Source organism: Mesoplodon bidens, assembly GCF_964165515.1.
Source record: "Mesoplodon bidens genome assembly, chromosome: 19".
In the NCBI taxonomy this organism is placed as follows: domain Eukaryota; kingdom Metazoa; phylum Chordata; class Mammalia; order Artiodactyla; family Ziphiidae; genus Mesoplodon; species Mesoplodon bidens.
The window spans coordinates 7,293,511-7,316,518 of record NC_138179.1 but is presented as its reverse complement, the minus strand read 5'-3'; the positions used below and the strand labels follow the sequence as shown (position 1 = coordinate 7,316,518).

Genomic DNA, 23,008 nt, shown 5'->3' with positions numbered 1-23,008 from the left:
GGAACCTAAGAAACAGCCAAGAGAAATAGGGGCAAGTCATACTCCTTGACTTTCTCTTTCTCAGCTCAGACTGTCTCACTGCCCTTGGTGATTGGCTTGGGGCGGGGGGAGGGGGAGAGGGGGGCATGTAGAAGCTCTCAACATCCAAGAGAAGTTAGCATAAACCCTCCTGTTGAGATTATTTCCAAAATTTGACCAGACGTTTAAGCAAATTAACAAATGATTAAAGCGGCAGTCGGCAGAGACCTAGACCCCTGTAGGGATAGGCGAGGGAGCAAGGCTACAGAGAAAGCCACGCCCAGGTGTTCTTGCTAGAAAGATCGGTGTGATGTGGGTCCCCAGGGGTTGGTGGACAGAGAGAAAACAAGGCGACCTGAGTCTGATGGAGAGGGTAAAATAGGCGGTCTAGAAAAAGTACAGATGTTTGCGTTCATTCTGAGAAACTTCTGCCCAATGGCTAGGCTTTCAAAAATGTTTTATTCTATCCATTGTTGGTAATACCTTCCACTTTTCTCTATAGTCAAGTGTTTCAGCCCTCAAAAAGACTGTTTCTAAATAATCCAGAGAGAATAGTTTCAGAGAAGGACCATTGGTTCACGTTTTGCCATTGCCTGTGCGCTGGACCAGCAGCTGGAGACTGCCTCGGGTCCCCGTCTCCAGCTTCGTCGGCAGCCCACCGTAGAGCATCGAGCCCATCACTCACCCTCTCTGGACCTTAGCCTTTGCCTCCAGAAAGTTAAGTATCGTATCCCAGCTTGTTTCTAGGGTCCCTTCCAGCATTAGCATTCTATATCTGTGTCCCATTTCTGATTTGGAAGGGCCACACGTCTTGCTTAGAATGGCACATGCTTCTCACTCACCAAAGACACAGGCTTGGACATCAGCAAAATACTTCAGTAAATGGTAGTTCCCAGCACATTCTGTGCCTGGTGTGTAGCAAGGCTGGAAAATTGCCACAGAGACACTCACTGTAGTCCTTAACCCAGCAGGGGTGATTTAGAATGTCACGTTTAAAAATCCACTATCCATGCGTCCCTCTCCCTAAAAAAGTCAGCTTCCTAGCTGGCCTCATCTAGAGGCTGCATTCCTTATTGATCTTCAAATAAAAGCAAACTAAAATGAAAAGGAAGTTGAGCTGTAATATGTGGAAGCTCTCCCAAATGTCCTGATCTTTCTGTCCCTGTTAACACTGGCTCTTTTCAGCAACTTCGTTCTCCATGTGAGTTGATTCTCCAGCTCAAATCCTCCGCCCCGAGAATAATGATGAAAAAGATCATTGATGACTATCCCACTGTCTTTCCAAACTACTTCCAAAAGGGAGTCAGAGCCAAGCCCCCACAGGGGATAGCACTCAGGCTTCTTCAATTTTTGTGTCTCAGGCTGCATCCCTCCATCTTTCCATTCATCCATCTCACCCCTCCTATGGGAATAGAGATTTCAGTGCCCTCAAATATGGGCTACCTTCCAGTTGAGAGTAGTCACATATAATTTTATTTATTTATTTATTTATTTATTTATTTATTTTTATTTTAAATTGTTTTTGGCTACGTTGGGTCTTCGTTGCCGTGCGCAGGCTTTCTCTAGTTGCGGCGAGTAGGGGCTACTCTTTGTTGCGGTGCGCGGGCTTCTCACTGAGGTGGCTTCTCCTGTTGCGGAGCATGGGTTCTAGGTATGCCGGCTTTGGTAGTTGTGGCACGTGGGCTCAGTAGTTGTGGCTCATGGGCTCTAGAGCGCAGGCTCGGTAGTTGTGGCGCACGGGCTTAGTTGCTCCGTGGCACGTGGTATCTTCCCAGACTAGGGCTCGCACCTGTGTCCCCTGCATTGGCAGGTGGATTCTTAACCATTGCGCCACCAGGGAAGCCCGGTAGTCACATATAATTTAACACTCACATGGCAAAAGATGGGATTCTGATTAAACTTGGGTTAAATATTTGTATGAATTAATTAGGTCATAACAAATTCATGGCAATTTCATAGCATTCTTCAGAGGGTTTGGGCTTCTTTACCAAAAGAATCTCATTACTACTCGTGCCACTTTTGTAGGGCAGTTAACATCTATCAGAATGTTTATTTCACATTCAGATATCAGAGAGCCAGAGAGGTTTAATTACTTGCCTGTGGGCACATAGTAAGTGAGCGCTCAGGAAAGATGAGGAACGATCCAGGTGGTAATGAAACGGAAATGTTTGGACTCTGACAGAATAGTTCAGCAAAAGGATGTTAGTCCTGAAATGGGGAGCGTAGCTCAGCCTCCAAGTCCCAGTGCTCTCCCAGGAGAACTGTATTTTCTACTCTCCTGAATTCTATTATGACAGGTTTTTAAAAATGATTTAAAATTGATGTGTATGTATGTGCATGAAAATATGTAGCTGCTCACAGATACGTATATAGAAGATGAAAGAGAAAAATGGACAGCTTATAATTACAGATATTTTTGTTCATCTGGTATCCAGATGATCTCCCCTGATTCTGACAGTTTTGACAAATCAGTTTATTAAAATTGTAAATGTAACCCAGAGCTGTTTAGTACAGTACTAAGCAGAAGGTGCTTTCTACTCACATTATATTTTGCTGTTGCTTTATTAGAAGTAAATACAGCTTACACTTGAAGGACAAAACAGCCTGTCTTTTATGAGAAGTATGTAACTTGCCATGTGTATTCCCAGTTGGCTTCACTGTTCTGAGACTCTAAGGCTATTTTCCTAGAGCTTTGACCTTGATCAGGCACAGAGACTCCTTGTCCTCTTGTCCCCTTTTTTCCTTCAACTTCCCTGTCCCTTCAACCTCAAGTTTCTAAATCGAAAATTCTAGGGAATTCCCTAGTGGTCCAGTGGTTAGGACTCGGTGCTCTCACCACCAGAGCCGGGGTTGGATCCCTGGTCCGGGAATTCCACAAGCCACGCTGCATGGCCAAAAAAAAGCTAAAGAGAACATTGCTCCCTAATATCCAGAAGGTATTGTTCAGGTGACATTTGAGGAAAGAAATCATCAGAAAGCAAGTTTCAATTTGAGGTGTATAAACCCATTGTGCTTAAGGAACAGATTTTCACTGTAAACTCTTCAGAAAAATTCATGGCAGCAAGAAGTGATGGCGTGGGGAGGCAAGATGGGAATAGTGAGTGCTTCTTTTTTTTTTTCTTATAAATTTATTTATTTTATTTTTGGTTGCATTGGGTCTTCGTTGCTGTGTGCGGGCCTTCTCTAGTTGTGGCGAGCGGGGGCTACTCTTTGTTGCGGTGCACGGGCTTCTCACTGCGGTGGCTTCTCTTGTTGTGGAACACAGGCTCTAGGCACGCGGGCTTCAGTAGTTGTGGCACGTGGCCTCAGTAGTTGTGGCTCACGGGCTCTAGAGCGCAGGCTCAGTAGTTGTGGCGCACGGGCTTAGTTGCTCCACGGCATGTGGGATCTTCCCAGACCAGGGCTCGAACCTGTGTCCCCTGCATTGGCAGGTGGATTCTTAACCACTGCTCCACCAGGGAAGTCCGTGAGTGCTTCTTAAACTGAGAGAGAAGAAATGTACAGAAAGTGGAACTCACTTTATGCAGTCACTGAAAATCGGAAAAGAATTCCTTTTTTTCTCATCACCTACCGTGGAAAGACCAGGGAGGTTTTTATTTCATATCTGATTAGCTTCAAGTTGACAGTGTCTTCTACCACGCTGACTTTGTTCCTCCAGCTTTCCTCTTCCCCAGTACCTCTAGTCTGCCCAGCAGTCATGTGTCAACAAGCACATATATCTACGACAGGGCATCTAAATCTTTCTGCCATGGACTATTGGTAATTTAGTAAAGCCTGTGGACCCCTTCGCAGGATATTTTTCAATGCATAAAATGTATAGGAACATAATGATTAACATTTTATATGCCTACACATTTATGATATAGTAATACTTATGTTTTAGCATGCTAAATAACCAGAACTAATCGCTACTATAAAGTCATAATGTGTGTACACCAGGGATTAGCAAACTACAGCCCACAGACTGTTTTTGTAAATAAAGTTTTATTACAACACAGCTATGCTCATTCATTTACATGGCATCTCTGCCTGCTTTCATGCTGCAATAGCAGAGTCAAACAGCTGCAGAGAGATCATATAGCCCTCAAAGTCTAAAATATTGGGCATCTGGTTCTTTACAGAAAAGGTTTCCCAATCCCTTGTGTAAATTGCAGTAATAGTAATGTGCAATAAAAATATGATTTCTGTTGACGACAGTCATAGGCGCTAACTAATGTTTGCTGCCTACATTCATAATTGATGCAAGTGCTAAATTTCAGTTAGAAGTTACTGAAAATATAGGTGGAACTTTTTTTCCATCCAACTCCACAGACCACCTGAATGTTATCCATGGATCCCTTGGGGACCTGTGGACCCCACGTTGGTAACCTCTGGATGGGATTAAAATTTAAAAGACCTTTCATCAGAAAGAAATCATTCTTTTGCAGTGTGAAAAATCTGCTCCCTTTCTACCCCCTGTCACAAATTTGTGTATTGTAATTTCATATTTTCATATAAGGGGTTTTTAAGGGATAAATGAAAAAGAAGCTAGATCATCCCTAGAATTAGGTGACTCAGTGCCACCTTGGACTCTTATTACCGTTCTGTAAAGACCCAGTGTCTTGCGGAGGAAAGGTTATTTCCGTCAGCTCATGCTAAGAAAAATGTGAGATCCGCTGCCCAGTCAGCTCATTACCCCTGCCCCATCCCACCCTGCCAGGAGAAAGAGCCAGAATCTTCCCCTCCCCCACTCCCATGCTTCTTCTGTCCTCTCTGGTGCATACCTTGGCTTTTCTCATCTTGTCTTTTAATGTCACATCAAGACACGCCATGGGATCTGACTTTACCATTTATGTGGCTATGATGTCTTATTCTCCAGAGATAGCTTCAAGTATTCAGCAATCACTCATGTCCACTTAATGTGAAAATTGGTACCATCTAATAGAATCTTCAGCATGCTAACCACACCATTCCAATAATGAAATGCAAATTTTTCTGGGTTGTTTCTTTTTTTTTTTTTTTTTTCAGTATGGTCATTTTTAGACTCTTGAGGAATGGAATATCCTCTTTATTGTGAATTGAAAACTAGAAATAAAGGTACAGAGTTTCTTACACTTAATTTAATTTAATATTTTTAAATCAAAGTATAGTTGATTTACAATGTGCTAATTTCTGCTGTACAGCAAAGTGACTCAGTTATACACATGTACACATTCTTTTTTATATTCTTTTCCATTATGGTTTATCCCGGGACATTGGATGTAGTTCCCTGTGCTGTACAGTAGGACCTTCTTGTTTACCCATTCTACATGTAATAGTTTCCATCTACTAACCCCAAGCTCCCAGTCCGTCCCTCTCCCTCCACCCACCCCTGCCGCCTTGGCAACCACAAGTCTGTTCTCTATGTCTGTTTCTGTTTTGTAGATAGGTTCATTTGTGCCATAAATTAGGTTCCACACATAAGTCTTACACTTATTTTAAATGATCTTTTTACCTAGAGTCATAAGCTGTCATATTCAGTCCTCACAACAGACCCAGAAAGTCCATGTTATTGTTATTCCCATTTTACTGTGAAGAAAACTAATATAGAGAGAGTTTAGGTTACACTGGTAAGTGACAGAATTCCAGAATTCTTGTATTTCTTTTTCCAACTTGGAGAGAAAAGACAACCTTACTTTATATGACCCTTCACTTTCAGGATCAGCTATGGCCCCTGGGTGTGTTTTTACCTAAGAGAATCCTGTAGTAGTTCAAACACTGTAGAGAAAGACAGTGACATGGAATAGTTCTGACTGTAGACTCGGGTCTAGGCTGTAGATCATTTCCCAAGTTTCTCATCTGTGCAGTCAGGGCTTTGAGAGAGACCATCTTTAAGGCCCCTTCCAGTGTCATCTAACCATCTGTGTTCTAGGATATTCAGTGCTAAGGATGTTGAGGAAGCCCAGCTCGTGATGAGTTCCCAGCCTGCTTTCTGCCTTTCAGGTGGGTCATTAGAGGCAAAGGCTGGTCCAGCAGTGGGACCTCGGAGATGGATTCGTAAGCACCGTAGCCACCGTCCTGTGTGCTGAACAGCTCCAGTGATACGGCAAAGCAGGGGATATTATTAATTTTTCAAATAGTGTTTGAATATCACCTTATTGAGACAAAATGAAAAGAATGTATGGGGACGCAGAGCCGCACACTGCTGCAGGAGGCCTAAAAATAAAAAAGGAAAAAAATAGTCCCCATGTATGAGAGTGGGGGGAAAAAATGTAAACAAGCGCCTGTGTGTGGGCACACAGCAGCCGCCCGGAACTTCTGAGCTGCCAGAGAAACGTACAACGTGTGAGAAGGAACACATGGGCTTCACTGAGTGATCAGTGCCGTAGGTTTCTATAGAGTTTGAATTGTGATCTAGCCCTGGTCTGATTCAGCCCCAGCTCTGCTTGGCTTGCAGGACAGTGATTTGAACTGACAACCTTACCACCTGTTGTTCATTGGACTTCGGTGCTTTCTCGTCCTGCTGTCATTTCTCAGTTCTGTCCTTGACTTCGTTTTAGGGGTCTGGGGGCGATGGGGAGTGACCAGCCCTCAGGAAGAGGGCCCAGGTACGGGGTGGTGCCCCCTCTTTCCTCCGTCTATCTCAGGCTCTGCGTGGATTGAGGTGGAATCCGTGTTTCCCTATCCTGTTGTGTTCCGTCTGTATTGAGCATGTATCACAACGTGCTGTAGTTTTCTGCTAACATTTCTGACTCCCTTCTGGATTGTAAGCTCCTGAACAGTCGAGGTTGAAAAGTCATGTCTGTGATCCCAGCACCGAGTTCTGTGCCTGGCACTAAAGAGGTGTTCCGTAATACCTGTTGGCTGGCTGGATGAAGGGTGGGCATCGTTCTCCTAGCCTAACCCGTCCTACCCCTGCTCCACTCCCAACAGTACCGTTGTCATTATTTTCCAGCCGGGGCTGGTAGCCCCACCACCCATCATGTCAACAGAACTAGAAATATGGGGTCATCCTCACTGCTACCTCCTTCTCCACACAAATAAATCACCAATTCCTGCTCATTTTTTTTTTTTTGCCTAAAATTTCTCTAATTTGTCCTTTCTCCTTTTCATTCCTATTACCACCGCCTGGTTATTTCCTCGGTATTATCATTGTCTGCTCTTCCTACCTTCACTTTGGCTTCCATTTATCTGTCCTGTGACACTGCTGCTCTGACCTTGTCACTGTCCTGCCTGAGGTCTGTCTGAGACTCCCTGTTTGCCCACAGCGGCTCTTAGCATCGTCTGCAGAGCCTTTCCTTGCTCTGGCTTCTGCCTGCCTCTACATCCACGGCTCCGACCACTTCCTGCCTTGAATTTTCTGTTTCAGCGGCACCTGAATTCTTATGGTTCCCCATATGAGTCATACTGTTTGCTGCCTAGGATGCCTCTCTCACTTTTGCTTTTTCCATTCTCAGTCATACTGTGAAACTCAGGACATATATCACTTCCTCGTCTGATCCTGTCTCCCCGTGGAAGGAAGGGAGTGAGGGAGAGGGAGAGAGTGGGCATCTCCTCTGGGGCTTTTACAGAACTCTGTACATGCACCTCAATGTCCGAGGCATGGGAAGTCACTTCCATAGGGTATTGAACTTCCAGCATGCCTCTTCCAATTGCTTAATACCCTCAAATTCTCTCCGTTTTCCTTCCCAATCCTTTTCTAAAGTTTTTATTCACGTTAGGATCAAAGTGACAGGTATGTGTGACCTTTCTTAGGAGGATGGCCATTTTTATAGAGCCCTACTCCTCTACAGATGGGATACTGGCCTTAGTGAATGAGGAGGCATCTCTTGGGGTTGCCAGATAATCCCAGGAAAATGACGAACCCGTTGAACTCTGACTCGGCTGCTCAGTTGGGTTAACACTTGCCTTTGCACTCACTATAGAGTGAGGAATGGAGAATGCAGTGGAGCGCCAGTCACACACCGTGAAGTGGGGCCGTGAGCCAAAAGCAGTGCTGAGCCCAACCAGAAAAAAAGCCTGGCATTCTAGAAACGGCATGGTCTCTGAAAGATTGACAAGCCTGGGTTCAAATCCATTGTTTGCCACGTAACAGTGGAAAATTGAACAAGTTCCTTAAACCCTCGCCTCCTCTGTTGAACATGCATACACACTGAATTGCAATAAGGATTAAGTGAGTAAAAATATGTTATATGCTTCGAAGAGTCCCTAGCACATAGTAGGTGATCAATGACGAAGGCTGCCTTTGTTGTTACTTTCCCTGTCTCACTCCCGCCAGACAGAGGTTGTTGTGTAATGAGAATGCCATAGTCTCTGAGCTCTATGTGCGTTTTCTCTTGTTTCACTTAACTTGGCCCTGAGGCTGAACTTCCAAGTCCACGTCAGTGGGTGGCTTTTGATTCAAACACCCTAGTATGCGTTTCCAGTTTTCAAACAGTTGGTGAGAGCATTATAAAGCCCCAAATTCTATACGTGGGAAAGCAGTGTGGTATAAGAAAGGAGGTACACTCGAGTCCTGGTCCTGGTTTCTCTTCTTGGGAGCTGTGTGATCTTGGACAGAACCCTTAGAGTCTCTGCCCCTGAGTTGTAAAGATCCCATGAGGTTAACGTATACATGGAACTTTCTGTTGTTGGATGTGCTTTTTTAACGTCCTTGTGGACACTTTGGCACTGTAATAGTGGTTTGGTTATAACTATATAGGAGCCAGACTTCAGCCTTATATTTAGCTATTAGAGATGAGCAGGCTTTGCTTTGTCTTCAAATGAAAACAAAACTCACCTTGAGAAGTAGAACATAATCAGTATCACCAAGTATTAATTTTCAAAGATAATTCAAGAAGCTCTTTTCTTTAAAACATTTCTTGGAAAATAAGCCCATAGATCTTCACTTTTATTAATCGTTCCGTAATGGAACTTTGGATTTTTCCCCAGGCTTAAGTAGAATGGTTATTTCTAAGTCTGCTATTTCCTGGCATCAGATCTTTCTAGGAACAGCTCTGGGTCTCTTGGCCAATTTGGCATCAGAGCTTCTGGGCCAGTTTCCTCAGCTTCTGTGATTTTCTCAAAGGTCTGACAGTGTTCGTCAGAGAGTCATTTCTGCTGAGTCCTTGTGGTTTTTCTTCCCCATAAGCCACAGAATTAGAAAAGGAGGGATGAAGCTAAGAGCCCAGCCTACTGTTGGGCTTGGGTTGGCACCTAATGTTGGTTCCCATCTGTCTGAAGAGTATACGCCAGTCTTCCTCAGCCACGTAATTCCTCTGGGACTATTCCCAGAAGGAAATGTTTCTGTCAGTTTGTAGTTTGCTCTTTGGAGGACAGTGAATACTACCTGTCATTTTCCCCATTTTTCCCTTACTGTCACTAGCATTTACTAGAGTTTGACTCAAGTTCTTTGAGAATAATCTCAGAGGAGCATCGAACCCACTCTTTCTTTTTCCCATTGCATTTCCCACACTGTAAGCATAATAAGCATGGAATTATCTTTCTTCAGCCTCTAGCCAACATGTGAGCAGCCCCTTTCATTTTTTTCCAGTTTTATTGCAATATAATTGACACTTGACACTGTATAAGTTTAAGGTGTACAACATAAAGATTTGATACGCGTTAACATCCATCACCTCACATAGTTACAATTTTTTTTTCTTGTATGAGAACTCTTAAGGTCTACTCTTCCATCAACTTTCAAATACACAATACAGCATTGTTAACTATAGTTGTCGTGTTGTACATTACTGAGTGGCCCCTTTCAACTTTATTTTCTGTGTTTGGCATCTACCTGTGTAAAACAGCAATAATCCCAATCTTCCTCAAAGGGATTTGCTGCCCCACCACCACCACCACCAAATAGGATTCAGAACAAAAAGAACTAAATAAATCCCAGAAACTACACGGAAGGCTCAGCTAATGTCGAGTCCGAGTGCCCTACACTGAATTACTGTTTCCCACGTAAACAGTGTTCTAGAAGGAGTTACATTCCTGACGAAGAACGTAATGGCAACTCATTGGGAAATAACCAAATTAAAAGTGTTTAATTCTAACTTTTAACTAACTGCAGGGAACACCTTTTTTAGGCACTTCCATATGACCTGTGCGAAATTAACAGCAAAACATCCGATACAGAGTTACAAATGTAACACAGTTTTATGAGCATCTTCAAATGATGTACCTTTATACTGTTGAGACTTAAATTTTCCAAACACTAATTAAGTGGGGCAGATAAATACCTCTTTCATCCAATTACCTTCTGTTTTATCTAGTTAGCTGCGTGTGGGCCTCCTGAAAAGGGACCTGGGAATGAGGGTCAGAAAGTAGACAGACCAGCGGTGGAGGGGGTACAAGTGACCAAGCCCTGTGAACGTGGCTGAGTGTGTGGGGACTCCCGGTGTTGTCGTCTATGCCATTTGGCAAACATTTCTCCTCAAGCCCTCAGCTAGTTTATAACATTTCCTTTTACAGCCCATCACGATGATAGTAACCAACCCCAGAAAAACATCAAGCCGTTAGAAACCATCGTGTTGGAAGATGAATGTGACCTCAGAGACCTCCATTCTATCCACCACCCCCATCCCATCCCACCCCCTTCAGTGTTCAGTGAATTTCTTTAGCCAAAGTGGTTGCCATGGTTCTTGGGTCAAAAGGAGGATATTTGGAGAGATTTTTCTAAACACACACATATAAATGTTGAGAAATAGGACTCTAAAAAGTAGGAGTTATACACAGACCCCAGTCCCTCTCCGTGAGTAAGACAAAAGGCAGCACGATCTATAAATACGGTAAAGTGCCTTCAAATGCTGACTATTCAGGGTGGGGGGGAGGGAGAGAGGGAGGGAGCAGCTCTGTGTGACACAACGCATGCATACCATCTGCTCCCTCAAACACAGCCTCATAAGACATTTTCCATTTTTGAACAAGGAAACAACAATTACGTTTTAAGTTGCATTGGTTAAGGACAGAAAAATATAACTTGGCACGAGTTCCCATGCTGGCCTTTTGGAACGGGTTGGTCTGTAACACCATACTGAGTCTGTTTTCTATCAGTGATTCCTAGCCAGCTTATTAAACAGATTTATACAATGAAAGAATCTAATAACAGAAACATTCACCTCCTTTATTACTTGGCATTATTTATGGTTTAAGTTTTTTCAGCTACTTTTTTATGCACCGGAATCTGGCAACATTGTACTTATAAAGTTTATGTACCAAAGTATGAGTAGGTTGGGGGAGTTATTATATGTGTCCCCTCCATCCGGCCACGTGGACTCCTCCAGCAGAGATGCTGAGGACCTATCTGGCCCGTCCTCTGAGTGTTTTAAGCATGGAATCCTGTTTCCTTTTGGATTCCATGATGCTTTTGCCCCAGACAAGGGTTAATTTTTTTCTCCTACAAGGAGTAATGTTCCTTTTAGCCCTGGGTTTAGTAATAGGGGGAAAAAAAAAAAGAACCTTAGCCTGTGTGAGAATGTTTATAGGGGAATTAGATAATTCTCCACCGATTTGCAAACATCTCAAATTTTTCAAGATGGACGAGCTATCCAGAGCCTCACTTTTCCTCCCCATTCATCCTCTGATAATGAGGGATTAGGGAGAGGTAGTAGAAATTTTTTGAGGGAACTGGTGTGGGGAGAACCCGGGGGTACTACACTCTAGAGCATTACTCTCCAAATGGCCCTTTTGTAGGAGACATAGCAGGGAGCCACTTACAGGGGCATCAGTGGACCCAAAGTGGGTGTCAGATGGGCCGTGGCGTGGCCAGTGTGGCCCCGACCCCTCCCTGCCTCAATGACCCCTCTGCATCCCAGCTTCATCATAGCATGAAAGAAATTTTCATGTGTCTGTTCTCCCTGAGAAAGAACGAGTCCCATCTCAGATAGGCGTCGCCTCCTCTCCCTGAGCTGCATCCTTCTTCCCAAGGAAAACCCATATGTGAGACACACTGAGCAACATCTGGAGCTGGAGAGGTGACCCAGGCGCTTTTGGATTGTGAAGTAGCTTCTCTGGGAAAGCGGTGGCCTGTTTATGGGTTCATGGGTTAAGGAGGAAGAACAGGATGACAAGAGGGAGACCAGGAGGCTCCCATGTATCTACATGCCCTTGTAAGAAGCAGCTCATGAGGTCAAATGGCAATTTGTAAAAGGAAGCCGTGAACACTGGCAAGTGAGAACGTTGGTGGTTCAAGACGAAGGTATAAAATTAAAGGAAAGGCTTATGTTTAATGCAGTTTTCCTTATAAAAACCTACAGCATTTAGGCTACCACCTTGTGTTTCCTTAATAAGGAAGCCGAATCCCAGCCATGTGGTGGGAATTAGTCATTGCCGTCCATATGGTTCATACTAATAGACATAAGAATTCAGGGGTTAATGAACATGGTCCTGGTTCTCAGTTATCAGTGGGGATTGCCAGAGGTTTGCCGGGTGGATGGACCAAAAGAGATCACACTTCTTCCTTCTCCCAGCTTCCAGATTTCCAACCCTTCTTCCCTGTTACGCATATAAGTATATGGGCTCCCGTCTCTTTGACCCACTCACCCATCCCTGTTTTGATGGGCCTTTTGAATAATCAGAAATGAGACCATTGCAAGAACTCCCAAATCTCTCTCGTTGGCCCACACGTGAACCATCTCTCAGAAACCAGTATTTCCCCTGAGCCCAGGTGCCGAGCCAAGCTATGAACAAAAAATTAGAGGTGTGATAGACATGATGAGGATCCTGCCTCCAGGCCCTGCCCTCCAAGAGCTCCCCGTCTTGTTCTGTATAAACAGGTCATTCTCGTGGCAAATATTGTGAGAGAAAAAGGACTCCCAATCTGTTGACCTGTGTGTGTTTGGGGAGGCAGCTTGGCAGGAAGGTCGAATGCAGAAGAGGGAAGGCTGTGTTCCAGATGGCTTCTGAGGATCTTCCAGGACGTTGGTGGCAGTTCAGTGGATTAGAACATGGGCTCTGGAGCAGTCTGCTCTGACTTCGGTTCCCAGCTCTCCCTCTTACTAGCTGTGTCACCTTGGGCAAGTTACTTAGCCTCTCTGTGCCTCATTTCTTCATCCATAAAATAATATACCTACATCCGAGGGTTGTTGTGAGGACTCAGTGAGTTAATACGTGTACAACACTTAAAATACTGCCTGCCCACCACACAGAAAATACTGCCTGACAGTAAATGCTGTATATAATTATTAGCTGTTATTACTATTTTCACATATTTTGTGTGAATATATATAAATGTGATATATGTATACCTATCCTTTTTTTCTTCTTTAAGCTCCTACTATACAGAGAGCCTAACTTGCTTTCCATATCAGCACATACAGATTTATCTTATGACATTGATTTAAAATTAACTTTCTTTGGGGAAATTTTATAACTAACCCCTCAGAGATTGGAGATTCTATGTGGTGGCGCCTCTCTAAGATCGGATCTTCCTCTGGTTGATGGAATTACATTCTTCAGTGATCAAATTTGAGATCTCTATTCAAACTGTTTGTCTGTGAAAATTTTAGATATTTGTTTTTTAAAACCACATGAGGACACATTATCCACTATTTGAAGGAGTCACTGTATACTAATTCCTAGGCTGCTTGAAGAATTAGTAGGTAAATTGTTGCTTTTAAATCCCCCTGAAATATAGGGCAGAAGGGAACTTGGCATCCTGTATTGAAAAGATACATTTTTAAGTCAACTGTTAGGGCAAATAGGTCATTTCACATCTCAGCCTCCTGAGACTTGTACTTCTCCAAACTGATGTGGTTTCTGGCAGTTAGAAATGAAGCTGGAGGATTTTTTTTTTTTTTTTTTTTTGCGGTACGCGGGCCTCTCACTGTTGTGGCCTCTCCTTTGCGGAGCACAGTCTCCGGACGCGCAGGCTCAGCGGCCATGGCTCATGGGCCCAGCCACTCCACCGCATGTGGGATCTTCCCGGACCGGGGCACGAACCCGTGTCCCCTGAATCGGCAGGCGGACTCTCAACCACTGCGCCACAGGGAAGCCCTGGAGGATCTTTTGATCTCTTGTTCCTTAAATGTGAGCCCTGGGTCGTCATTAAGAGGTGCTGGCCCTTGGGAGAGTTCTCCCTGATTTACCCCCTAGGAACAGTGGCTCCAAATCCCAGTCCAGGATCCTACATGTTACAGAATCTGTGGCATATCCATTAGACAGGTCTGTCCAAGGAAACAGAATGGAGCAAGGAGAACCGTGGTATCAGCCAGATGGGCTGGACCGTCTAGCGGATGCCAGTTCTCCCAGAAGGCAGATACCCTGTGTAATTCACATCTGGTACTGAAGAGGCTGGAGTGTTGCCACACCCCAAAATGGCACTGACCTTGGCCATGCTGTTGGGGTAATTGGACTTTCAAGATGAACTCCCTGAACAATCTCACCACTGTGGCTGGCACAAACAGGCTTTTCTTTAGCAGCAGACGTTCATGTCTTCTCACTCCAACTTTTTTTTCTTGAACAAACATATGTATTGTGGCCAATGCAAGGAAAATCCCACTCATCATTTTGTTCTGAGTTGTTTCTGTCCTGAAACAATAGTCTAGTGTTCCCAGGGCCCTTGAAAATCTGGTTTCCATGCCTGTGTGAATCTCCTTGGAAGACCCTAAGGCCAGGAAGCCATTGGTATTACCGAAGCCTTCCTACCGCCATCCGTGACATCAGTGGCTTTGCATCAGATTGGCTCCTTTTTCCATGGCCAGAGGGTGAACTTTAGCAAAAGATCCCCAAATCTACGGGCTTCTAAGTGCCTGTCTTTTCTCCCACAAGGGAAGGTGGCCTCTTCATTACTTCGATGAGCAAAACCAAGGACTTGTCTTCTTCTCTGAGCACCCACTTCACTCAGTAGAAGGAATATGTCTCCAGGCACTGCAGACTAGTGAATAAGCACTTTCCAAGCCCAGGTACTAGGTTAGGCACTTCTATCTTTAATCTTGTTGGGTTCCTCAAAATCCTGTGAGGTTTTTAATCACAGACTTTCTACGTACCAATCGAGAAACCTACTGTGTGTGAGGCATAGACTACGTAATGATGAACAAATCAGACAAGCCTTTGTGCTCATGGAGGTTGCCACCGAGTCGACAGGAATCCTGTTATTTCCATATTGAGAGGAAACCGAGGTTCAGAGAATCGAGAGGTTCTCAGGGCCACACAGCTCTGAAGGCCAGAGCCCCAATTCCGATGCCTGTCTGACTCCACAGACTGTCCTCCTTGCAGTGTGCCACACTGCCTTCCTGCAGGAAGCGTAATCTGTGGTTCCACTTAAAATATGAGGAAACATCTGGAATATTAGTTTTCAACCACATTTCAGACGCGGAAAGTGGAGCCTAAGGAATAGCCCAGTTGGCTCCTTGCTGAGAGTGGGTAAGAGTAGAAAAGAATTGCTGATCTCCAGCATTTTGTTACCAGAATAACCCCACAGGAGAGGCCCAGCTGAACTGGGATTTGTGTGGGCCAGACAGTGTAGGGGGTTCGCTTCCAGAGCTGCAGGACAGGAGCTGGGATTCTGGTCCAGCGCCGCATCCTCCCTCGAGTCCCGCCTGCCGAGGAGGTGCGGCCTCTGGAGGCGGCCTTTCCGGCTCGGGTAGAGCTCGGCGGGGCCGAGGCAGTTAACGATTAAACAAGAAGCAGCCTTTGGCAGCAGACCTCATGGTTTGGGTTCCAGGGTGCAGGATAAAAATATACAACTGGAAAGGCAAGCTCCCAATTAAGTGGAAGAGCTCGCGCAAGAGACGTTTCAGTCCAGTGTCGCCAGTGACCACACGCGCGCCCACTGTCTCCTCAGACGGCCCCGCGCTCCCCGCCCCATACTTAGCGTTGGCTCCAGGATTTTGTGGGGAACGTCAGCTGGAGCACACAGGCCTTTTCTCTTTTCCATTCAGAGAAAAACTTGCATGCCTTCAGCCCAGCCATTTATCTTCTTTGGCGTCTTAGAAGAGGAGGCTGTGAGAACAAGGAGTGTCGTTAGTGATCATCTGGTCGAATCCAGCTCCTGGGCTTAATGCTGTTGAAACCGAGGCCCAGACAGGGGAAGTGACTTGAGCAAAGTCTCTTTGCCAGCGAGGTGAGGGGTAGAGAGGAGATTAAAGTCTAGGTCTTCTGATGTCTGTATCCACCCCCGCCCCTCCCCCTCCAAGTGTCCCAAGCCAGCACCACTGGGCAACCTGCCAGTCACATTTCTTTCCTTCTCCCCCCCCCGAAACACAAGTGTGCTCAGCCCTCCTCTTCTTTTACAGGAAAGGATGCTAAGGCAGGGAGTGTAAGCAGTGCCCACAGAACTGACAAGAACAGATGCCAGAGAGGGAACCACAGGATCCCGACTAGCAGGGCTGGGCCTTCTCCATCTGACCACATTCCCTCTCTAAGAACGTGTTGTGGGAGGCTAGATTTGGCCTCCCCTGAGCTCCCAGCCTGCAACAGCCCTCCTAATGGCCCTACGGTTCCTGGCTTCCTCTTGCCACTGACCTTCCCCTCCGCCGCTGCCCGGGACAACCGTACAACTACAGTGACTTTGAGCCTTGCCAAGACAAGCCCAATAGTTACTTTCAGCCTCCATTTCTTGCCAAACCTGAAATAGTAATTGCCTGAAGGATTCCAAAAAGCTGGACTTTATCTGCAGCAGAGACTCCGTAAATCAAAACGCAGGTCTTATCTCTCCATTCTCTCCTCTCTGTTGTGTGGTCTCCTAAATGAAACATGTTACCTAATCGCCTAAAACAGCTGGCCTGATGTTTAATTATTTCGGCTCGCTAGCCTGATATTCAGGGCCAATAAATCGTACCCAGGGAGTGGATAATGCTCTTTACAGATCGGGCTTGTCCAGGTTGCCTTTGTTAGAGACGTTGATTTCAGCCACCAGAGGGAATTCCAGATCTGAATGCTCTTAGCAAAGCACCGCATTTGTCTGACGCTGGAGCTCCCCTTGACCCATCTGAGCAACTGTTTGCTTAGAAAACGCCTTTACTCCTCTCCCAAACATTCCGATGGCGCGTGCCCGCCTGCACCCCGCCCAGCTCAGCCTGCACTCCCTGTCCCGAGGCCCAGGAGAGCCTGAAGAGCAGCTGCGAACCTGACCCGCAGCCTCTCACCTCAGAGCAGAGAAGCCCATGGAAGAGGCGGCACAGTGTCGCTGGTCAATAACAGCCCCAGGATTACAGGCCAGTGAGCTCCAGCGATCCTCTCTGACCTCGAGTCTCTCCACCCACACCCCTAACTCCTCGCCCACGTGGGACCTGGATTCGGAGCAGGCCAGATGGCTTGTCGTTCCCTGACCCCCTCTGCTCCGGCCGGTCCCTGGGATGTCCCCTCGCCTCACCTCCTCTTCCCTCCCATCTGCCAGATGCCACCTGCTCCTCCTTCAGGAGCCCCCTCAAGTGGCAGCGCCTTTGCACGGCCTTGTCCTTCACCCCTCAGTAAGCTCAGTGGTTCCCACGGCCAATGTCTCTCCTCTACCTCCATCGTCCGCCCTCGCCTGTTCCTGCGCTTCTTCAGGGGTGGGACTTAACCTTGCCATCTGGGATTCTCTGGTGCTTAGGATCATGTCTGATCTACAGCAGGAACTCAGCACATGTGTACCGAGTGGGAGCTGTTCGGGAGGGGAGCCTAAGGTGTCATTCTTAGAGCAACAAAGATAGGGTCATGGAGCTGTGTCTATACTTCGTGTTTGATCCAAGACATAAAGGAAGGAGAGAGGGAGGGAGGGAGGGAGGGAGGGAGGGAGAGGAAATAAATAGAAAGAAGAGGCAGATTCTTCAGAAAAGAAACCCAGGCCCTCTGAATGGCGTGGCCCTCTTCTCGAGCCCGACGCCTACTCACGCTCACCAGCAAGACTTGGCATGCTGTGCTCGATTCCTCAGGGTAATAGCCACCAATTCCTGCCATTTGGGTTTATTGAATTAACAGTTTCAACCTAAATTATGTTTAGCTGTTTTCCCCTAAGGAATTCCTCGTGCATTCGATCGGCTGGTGTAAGAAGCAAACTCCGGCCGTGGCCAGTCCTTCCGTGGAACTGCTGCTGGGGGAACCAAAATTCCTTCCTCACAGCAGACACTGAAGGTGCCATCAGACTTAGGGAGACTCCCTATGCAAGTCTGAGCTGGGTACAGCAGGTAGAAAAGTTGCTTCCGCTGCTTTATTTTCCTGAAAATTGCAGGTTTCCAAAGAGTAGTCTCTTCTCTCTAAACTTAATATATGTATGTATTCTATCCATCATATTATATTTAGCTGTTTCCTCCCAGGTATTCAACTGATACGCACGTTCCACTGCCAGGCTTTTAAGAAGCCTCGGCTCCACATCTTCCTGCCACCCTCACCCTCAGGACAAAGCCGATAGACCACTGAGAGAGGGGACTCTTCCCCAGAGCCCACCCAGGGACGCCATATATAATACGATGTAATCAAACAGCATAAGGGCAACGCTGACTAATTAATAGGTCAGATGCTTTTTTTTTTTTTTTTTTTTTTTTTAAGCGGGGCTATCACTGTTGTGGCCTCTCCCGCTGCGGAGCACGGGCTCCGGACGCGCAGGCTCAGCGGCCATGGCTCACGGGCCCAGCCGCTCCGCGGCATGTGGGATCCTCCCGGACCGGGGCACGAACCCGTGTCCCCTGCATCGGCAGGCGGACTCTCAACCACTGCGCCACCAGGGAAGCCCAGGTCAGATGCTTTTATGCTTTCATTCATTCATCTACAGATGATGTTATTTTCCTTATCAGCAAACAGCCTTTCTCAAACACCTGCTCGTTTGTGGGCCCGTGCTGAGAGTTAGGCCTGACCTGGTGGGCTGGTAGCAGGAACAGGGACAGCTGGCCGTGGAGCCCTCTAGCAGGTTGAGCCTCCAGCAAGACTCTCCTAGGTGGGGCGGGAGAATGGTGGCTGGCAGGGTAAGGCACCTTCTTGCTCCTAGACAGCTGACGCTGCTCGGGGCAGGGATCCAGTGCACAGATACCCCTGGGACTCATCCTCAGGGAGGGAACAGAAGCGTAGTTATTACAGCAGAGGCACAGCCTGCCATGGGGGGCCGGATGCCGATCTCTTCCCCTCCACCCGCCTGAGGGCAGACTTGGACCAAGAACCTGGGTGAGATCTGAGGGTGGGAGGAACAAGGTAGAACGTGCCAGGTTGGCCTGAGCGACACGGCTCTGCAGGCCTGACAAGTCAGACCACGTGGTGGAGGGGCAGCAAGCGCAGTGTTTGTGCTCTGGGCATCCCAGGAGGTACGGGACGCTGGGGCAGAGACCTCCTCCGCTGCCAGAGCTCCGTCCCACCCTTCCCGTCCTCCCCTTCCACCGTCACACTGGGGACCAAACCCCTGGCTAGAAGGGGCTAGAACCTGCTGGAAAAAGAATGGACAGGTTCCCTGCCAGGTGGCATCAACCCTTCATTTAAGAGACTGTCTGTGGGTTCTGCAGGTGAACTCTGCCCTTTTTTGAGGCAGGAGTAGAGATGCCAGAACTACTGACTTTTCTACATTGGAACCTCCCTTCTCGGGCTCCAGGGTTTGCAGTGTCCAGTCTCTACTCCTTGGGGGCATGCAGGCAGCAGCTGTCTCCTCTCCTCCTCTCCTCTAGTTGGAGCAAAATGTAGTCTTTCTTGACGCCCACCGGGCAGCACCACCTCCCTTTCCCATTGCCATCAGCAGCCATGCCCTGCTCCCCCAAACGGCAAGTGCGGCCATTTCGAAGTGTCCTGTAGCATTAACGAGGAATGAACGGCTTAATGACATTTTGAACCACAAACAGACAAAAGGTTATTCCCATATTTCTCCCCGCCCCGCGGTGAGGCGGCAACCTCGTGTGGGGTTTCTGCCGAGCGCTCCTGCTCCAAGGACGTGCGCTATTTCCAGCCCAAGTTGTCCACCTGCAACTTTCTGCTAGTGTTAGCAGTTTCATCTCCCATTATTAGAGTCCAGCTGGAGCACCTTTGAAGTTGGTCCCATAATGTTAAATGTTAACTATAATTTGTCTTGGCTCTCGCTGAAGAGTGCATTCCTTCTGTCGGTATGATAATAGCCATGGCTATATTGGCCGTGTTCTAGCTGACCACCTCAGCAATTGCTTTCTCTCCCATGGTGACGTAGAAAGAGCTTTGTACTGTGCATCGTGAAACTTGGGTTTGGACCTGGTCCTGCCAGGAGGCCTTGTGACCTTGAGCAAGTCCATCCTCTTCTCTGGTTCTCATTGTCATGCTCCGTGAAATGATGGGTAAGGGCTCCTGCCTCTGAGTCTAGATTCCAAGATTCAGAGTGTACACAGTGATTCTCAACTCCTGCTTCTTGCCCCTGCCAGTGGCCTTCCTCCCTCCCCAGAATTCTCCCCCATCTGCATGTCCCAGTAGGAAGCCATGATCTGGGAATACCAGTAATATGTAGAGAACCTGGGGTCGTTCTGACCGTTTGAACTTGAAATCCTCAGAGACCCTTACATTCTAATAAAAAGGTATGATGTTGGTGATATGACACCCCCTACATCAAACTCTATCATATTAAGGAAACCTTAGAACTCAGATCTACAGTCTGGCCTGATAATTTACAATTCTGCTGAGATTGGTATGAGGAATAATTATATCTATTTATTCCACTGTCAGAATATTGATGCTAGGTTTTCATATTGTCTCTGTCACTAGAGATTATAATTAAATCATATGTCAGATGTATTGATCATATTCTTATAAATTTGCCTGATATGCTATAGAGGCCTTTTGTTGTTACAGTATATCACAAGATTAAATTCAAAAGTTTGCCAGGCCATCTAGGTCTGTTTAAGAGATCTCCTCTTTTTTCCTTAATAAACCACAAATTTTTGATGGCTTGTCATTTTGACATTGACTAAAGTAATTTCTTTTTCCTCTCTTGTGCAGTATTGTTATCTCTGTTAGCCGTTAATCAGATTAATAGCCATAATTCCATTAAAATGAAAAGTGGTGTGTATCTTTGAAGGTGGATTTCAAATGTGTTTTTTCAGCGTGAACTCATAGTTTTCAGAAAACAAGTCTGTTTTTTCTATGCATTTATTATGAGAAATTTTCCATAGGAAAAAGTGTATTTTTACTGGTTCTCTAGACTTTAGTTCCATTCTTCCAATACAGAAATAGCAAATAAACCTACGTTTATTCATCAACTACTATATTTCTAAGAATACTAGAAATGAGACCTGGTCCAGCTAAGGAGATGGATTCTAATAAGATGATAAGTAGGCAAGATGGGAATTGAGAGACAAGAGGCATTTCTGGATTGGATTTATGAGAACAGATATGGCAGCAAAGGTGTATGTAATGCTGTCCAAGAGCACAAGAGGCCAAGGATGGCAACAGGAGGAATAGGAAATGAGAGACGGGAAAACATCTGAGGTACACAAGATACACCTATATCTCTGATGTTTACTCTCTAGAATCATCCTCAAATGCTTGTTACACTCATGTTGTCCTAAAGCTATCCATTATTTTAAGTCCAAGACCCCAGATGTTTGCCAAAAGAAGGGAAAACCAAGACATTTTCTACGTGGTGGGCCAGGGAAAAAAATTGGCCACTTTTGTACATATATGCTTTTCCGTATAGGTCTAGGGAAACAATTAGCAAATGAAATTTAGAAGTCCATGTAATATGTTATGATACCTGCCCAGGGAAAGTTCAGACATAGTGAACTGAAAAGGGGTAAATTGAGAAAATGAATTGTGCCCTATAATTGATATTTATTTATCTCGTATTATATGCTCGACATTCTAGAGTTTTTCCTAGTTTGTATCTTGTAGTCTTTACATTGACAGTACAGTATTTTTCCTGTGTTACAGGTGAGGACATTTGGGCTGTTCCCTGCCCGTGGCCTCACAGCTAGTAACCCAGGTCTTCAAAGCCTGGGTTTTCCATGCTACCATACTATTGTCTTTACGTTGTTTCTCTCATACCTACCTACTTCAGCGAGTCACTAGAATTTTATGACATTTTAGGAGATAAGGAGATAAGGTATAAGATATAAGATCACTTGCAGTGAACATCTGCTACAGGCCAGTCACTTTACATACATAATTCCAAATCCTTATGGCAACTCTGCACGAATAGAGATTCTCATCCCCATTTTTCAGGTTAGCAACTGAAGCCCAAAGAGGTTAAATAAATTGCTCCAGGTGCATGGCTAGACTTCGGCAGAGCTGGAATTTGAACTCAGGTTGCTTTGACTCTAAAACCCAGTTTTTTCTTCTGCACCAAGCAGTTTCTTCCTAGAGAGCTACGCATCAAGCCAAAAAAGACTTGGGTTCCTCACTTGTCCCTGGACTCTCAGCCAGGCGACCCAGGTGAAAGAGAGTATTTGACTGCAAGCTCTTTCTTCAGCGCAGTTCTTTTACTTTCCTTAAGTCACAAAACATTCACCTGCTTTAGTGACAGGACCCAGAGGATATAATTAGACTTTCTCTAATATTTGCTTTGGATGTTTCATATGTTTTCTTAACAGGCAAAGAGGACTTCTTCAATCTGCCTGAAACATGTGTAATAAGCTCTTCAGTCATAATCAAAATAATAATACATCACAGGTGTATAATACTGTAACATTTACAAATAGCTGTCGTATACCTTATCCCAGATGAACCTTAAAGTAGGTGGTGATATAGGCAGGGATTATGGCTATCAGTTCATACTACAGATTTTTTAAAAAGAGGCCTCAAGAATTTAAGAGTTTCCCATATCATATAATTAGTAAGTCGTAGAGACTAGAATTCAAGTCTTCTGAATCCTTAATCTAGCTTTGTTTTCTTATGAGCTTTACAAACATAACTAAACATCTCTGATTTCCCTTTTTTGCTTACTTGTTTAAAGTAGGCTCTCAGTTCCTTGTAGCATCCAGTTCTTTGGAAAGATGTGGCATGAAATTAAATGGTCACCCTTTACTAACCCAAGGAAGGACAGAGCAGTAGCAGAAGAAGCAAGATGCTGGTTATAATTGACTGAGAGGGCTTCCCTGGTGGCGCAGTGGTTGAGAGTCCGCCTGCCGTTGCAGGGGACACGGGTTCGTGCCCTGGTCCGGGAAGATCCCACATGCCACGGAGCGCCTGGGCCCAT

At 45.8% G+C, this 23,008-nt stretch overlaps 1 protein-coding gene across 7 annotated transcripts in view; it reads left to right on the top strand.

Moving 5' to 3' along the window:
* Positions 1 to 23,008, top strand: part of BCAS3 (BCAS3 microtubule associated cell migration factor) — a 576,449-nt gene that overhangs the window by 491,852 nt on the left and 61,589 nt on the right. For 2 of the 7 annotated variants that reach the window (XM_081218971.1, XM_081218974.1), the window contains exon 23: positions 16,194 to 16,622. The exons of 4 other annotated variants lie outside the window; for them this stretch is intronic. In XM_081218971.1, coding sequence (XP_081075097.1) covers positions 16,194 to 16,534 — 341 coding nt within the window. In that variant the 3' untranslated portion in view covers positions 16,535 to 16,622. Of the gene's footprint in view, positions 1 to 16,193; positions 16,623 to 23,008 lie in introns of those variants that run through there. One more of the 7 variants, XM_081218973.1, reaches the window with a different exon arrangement.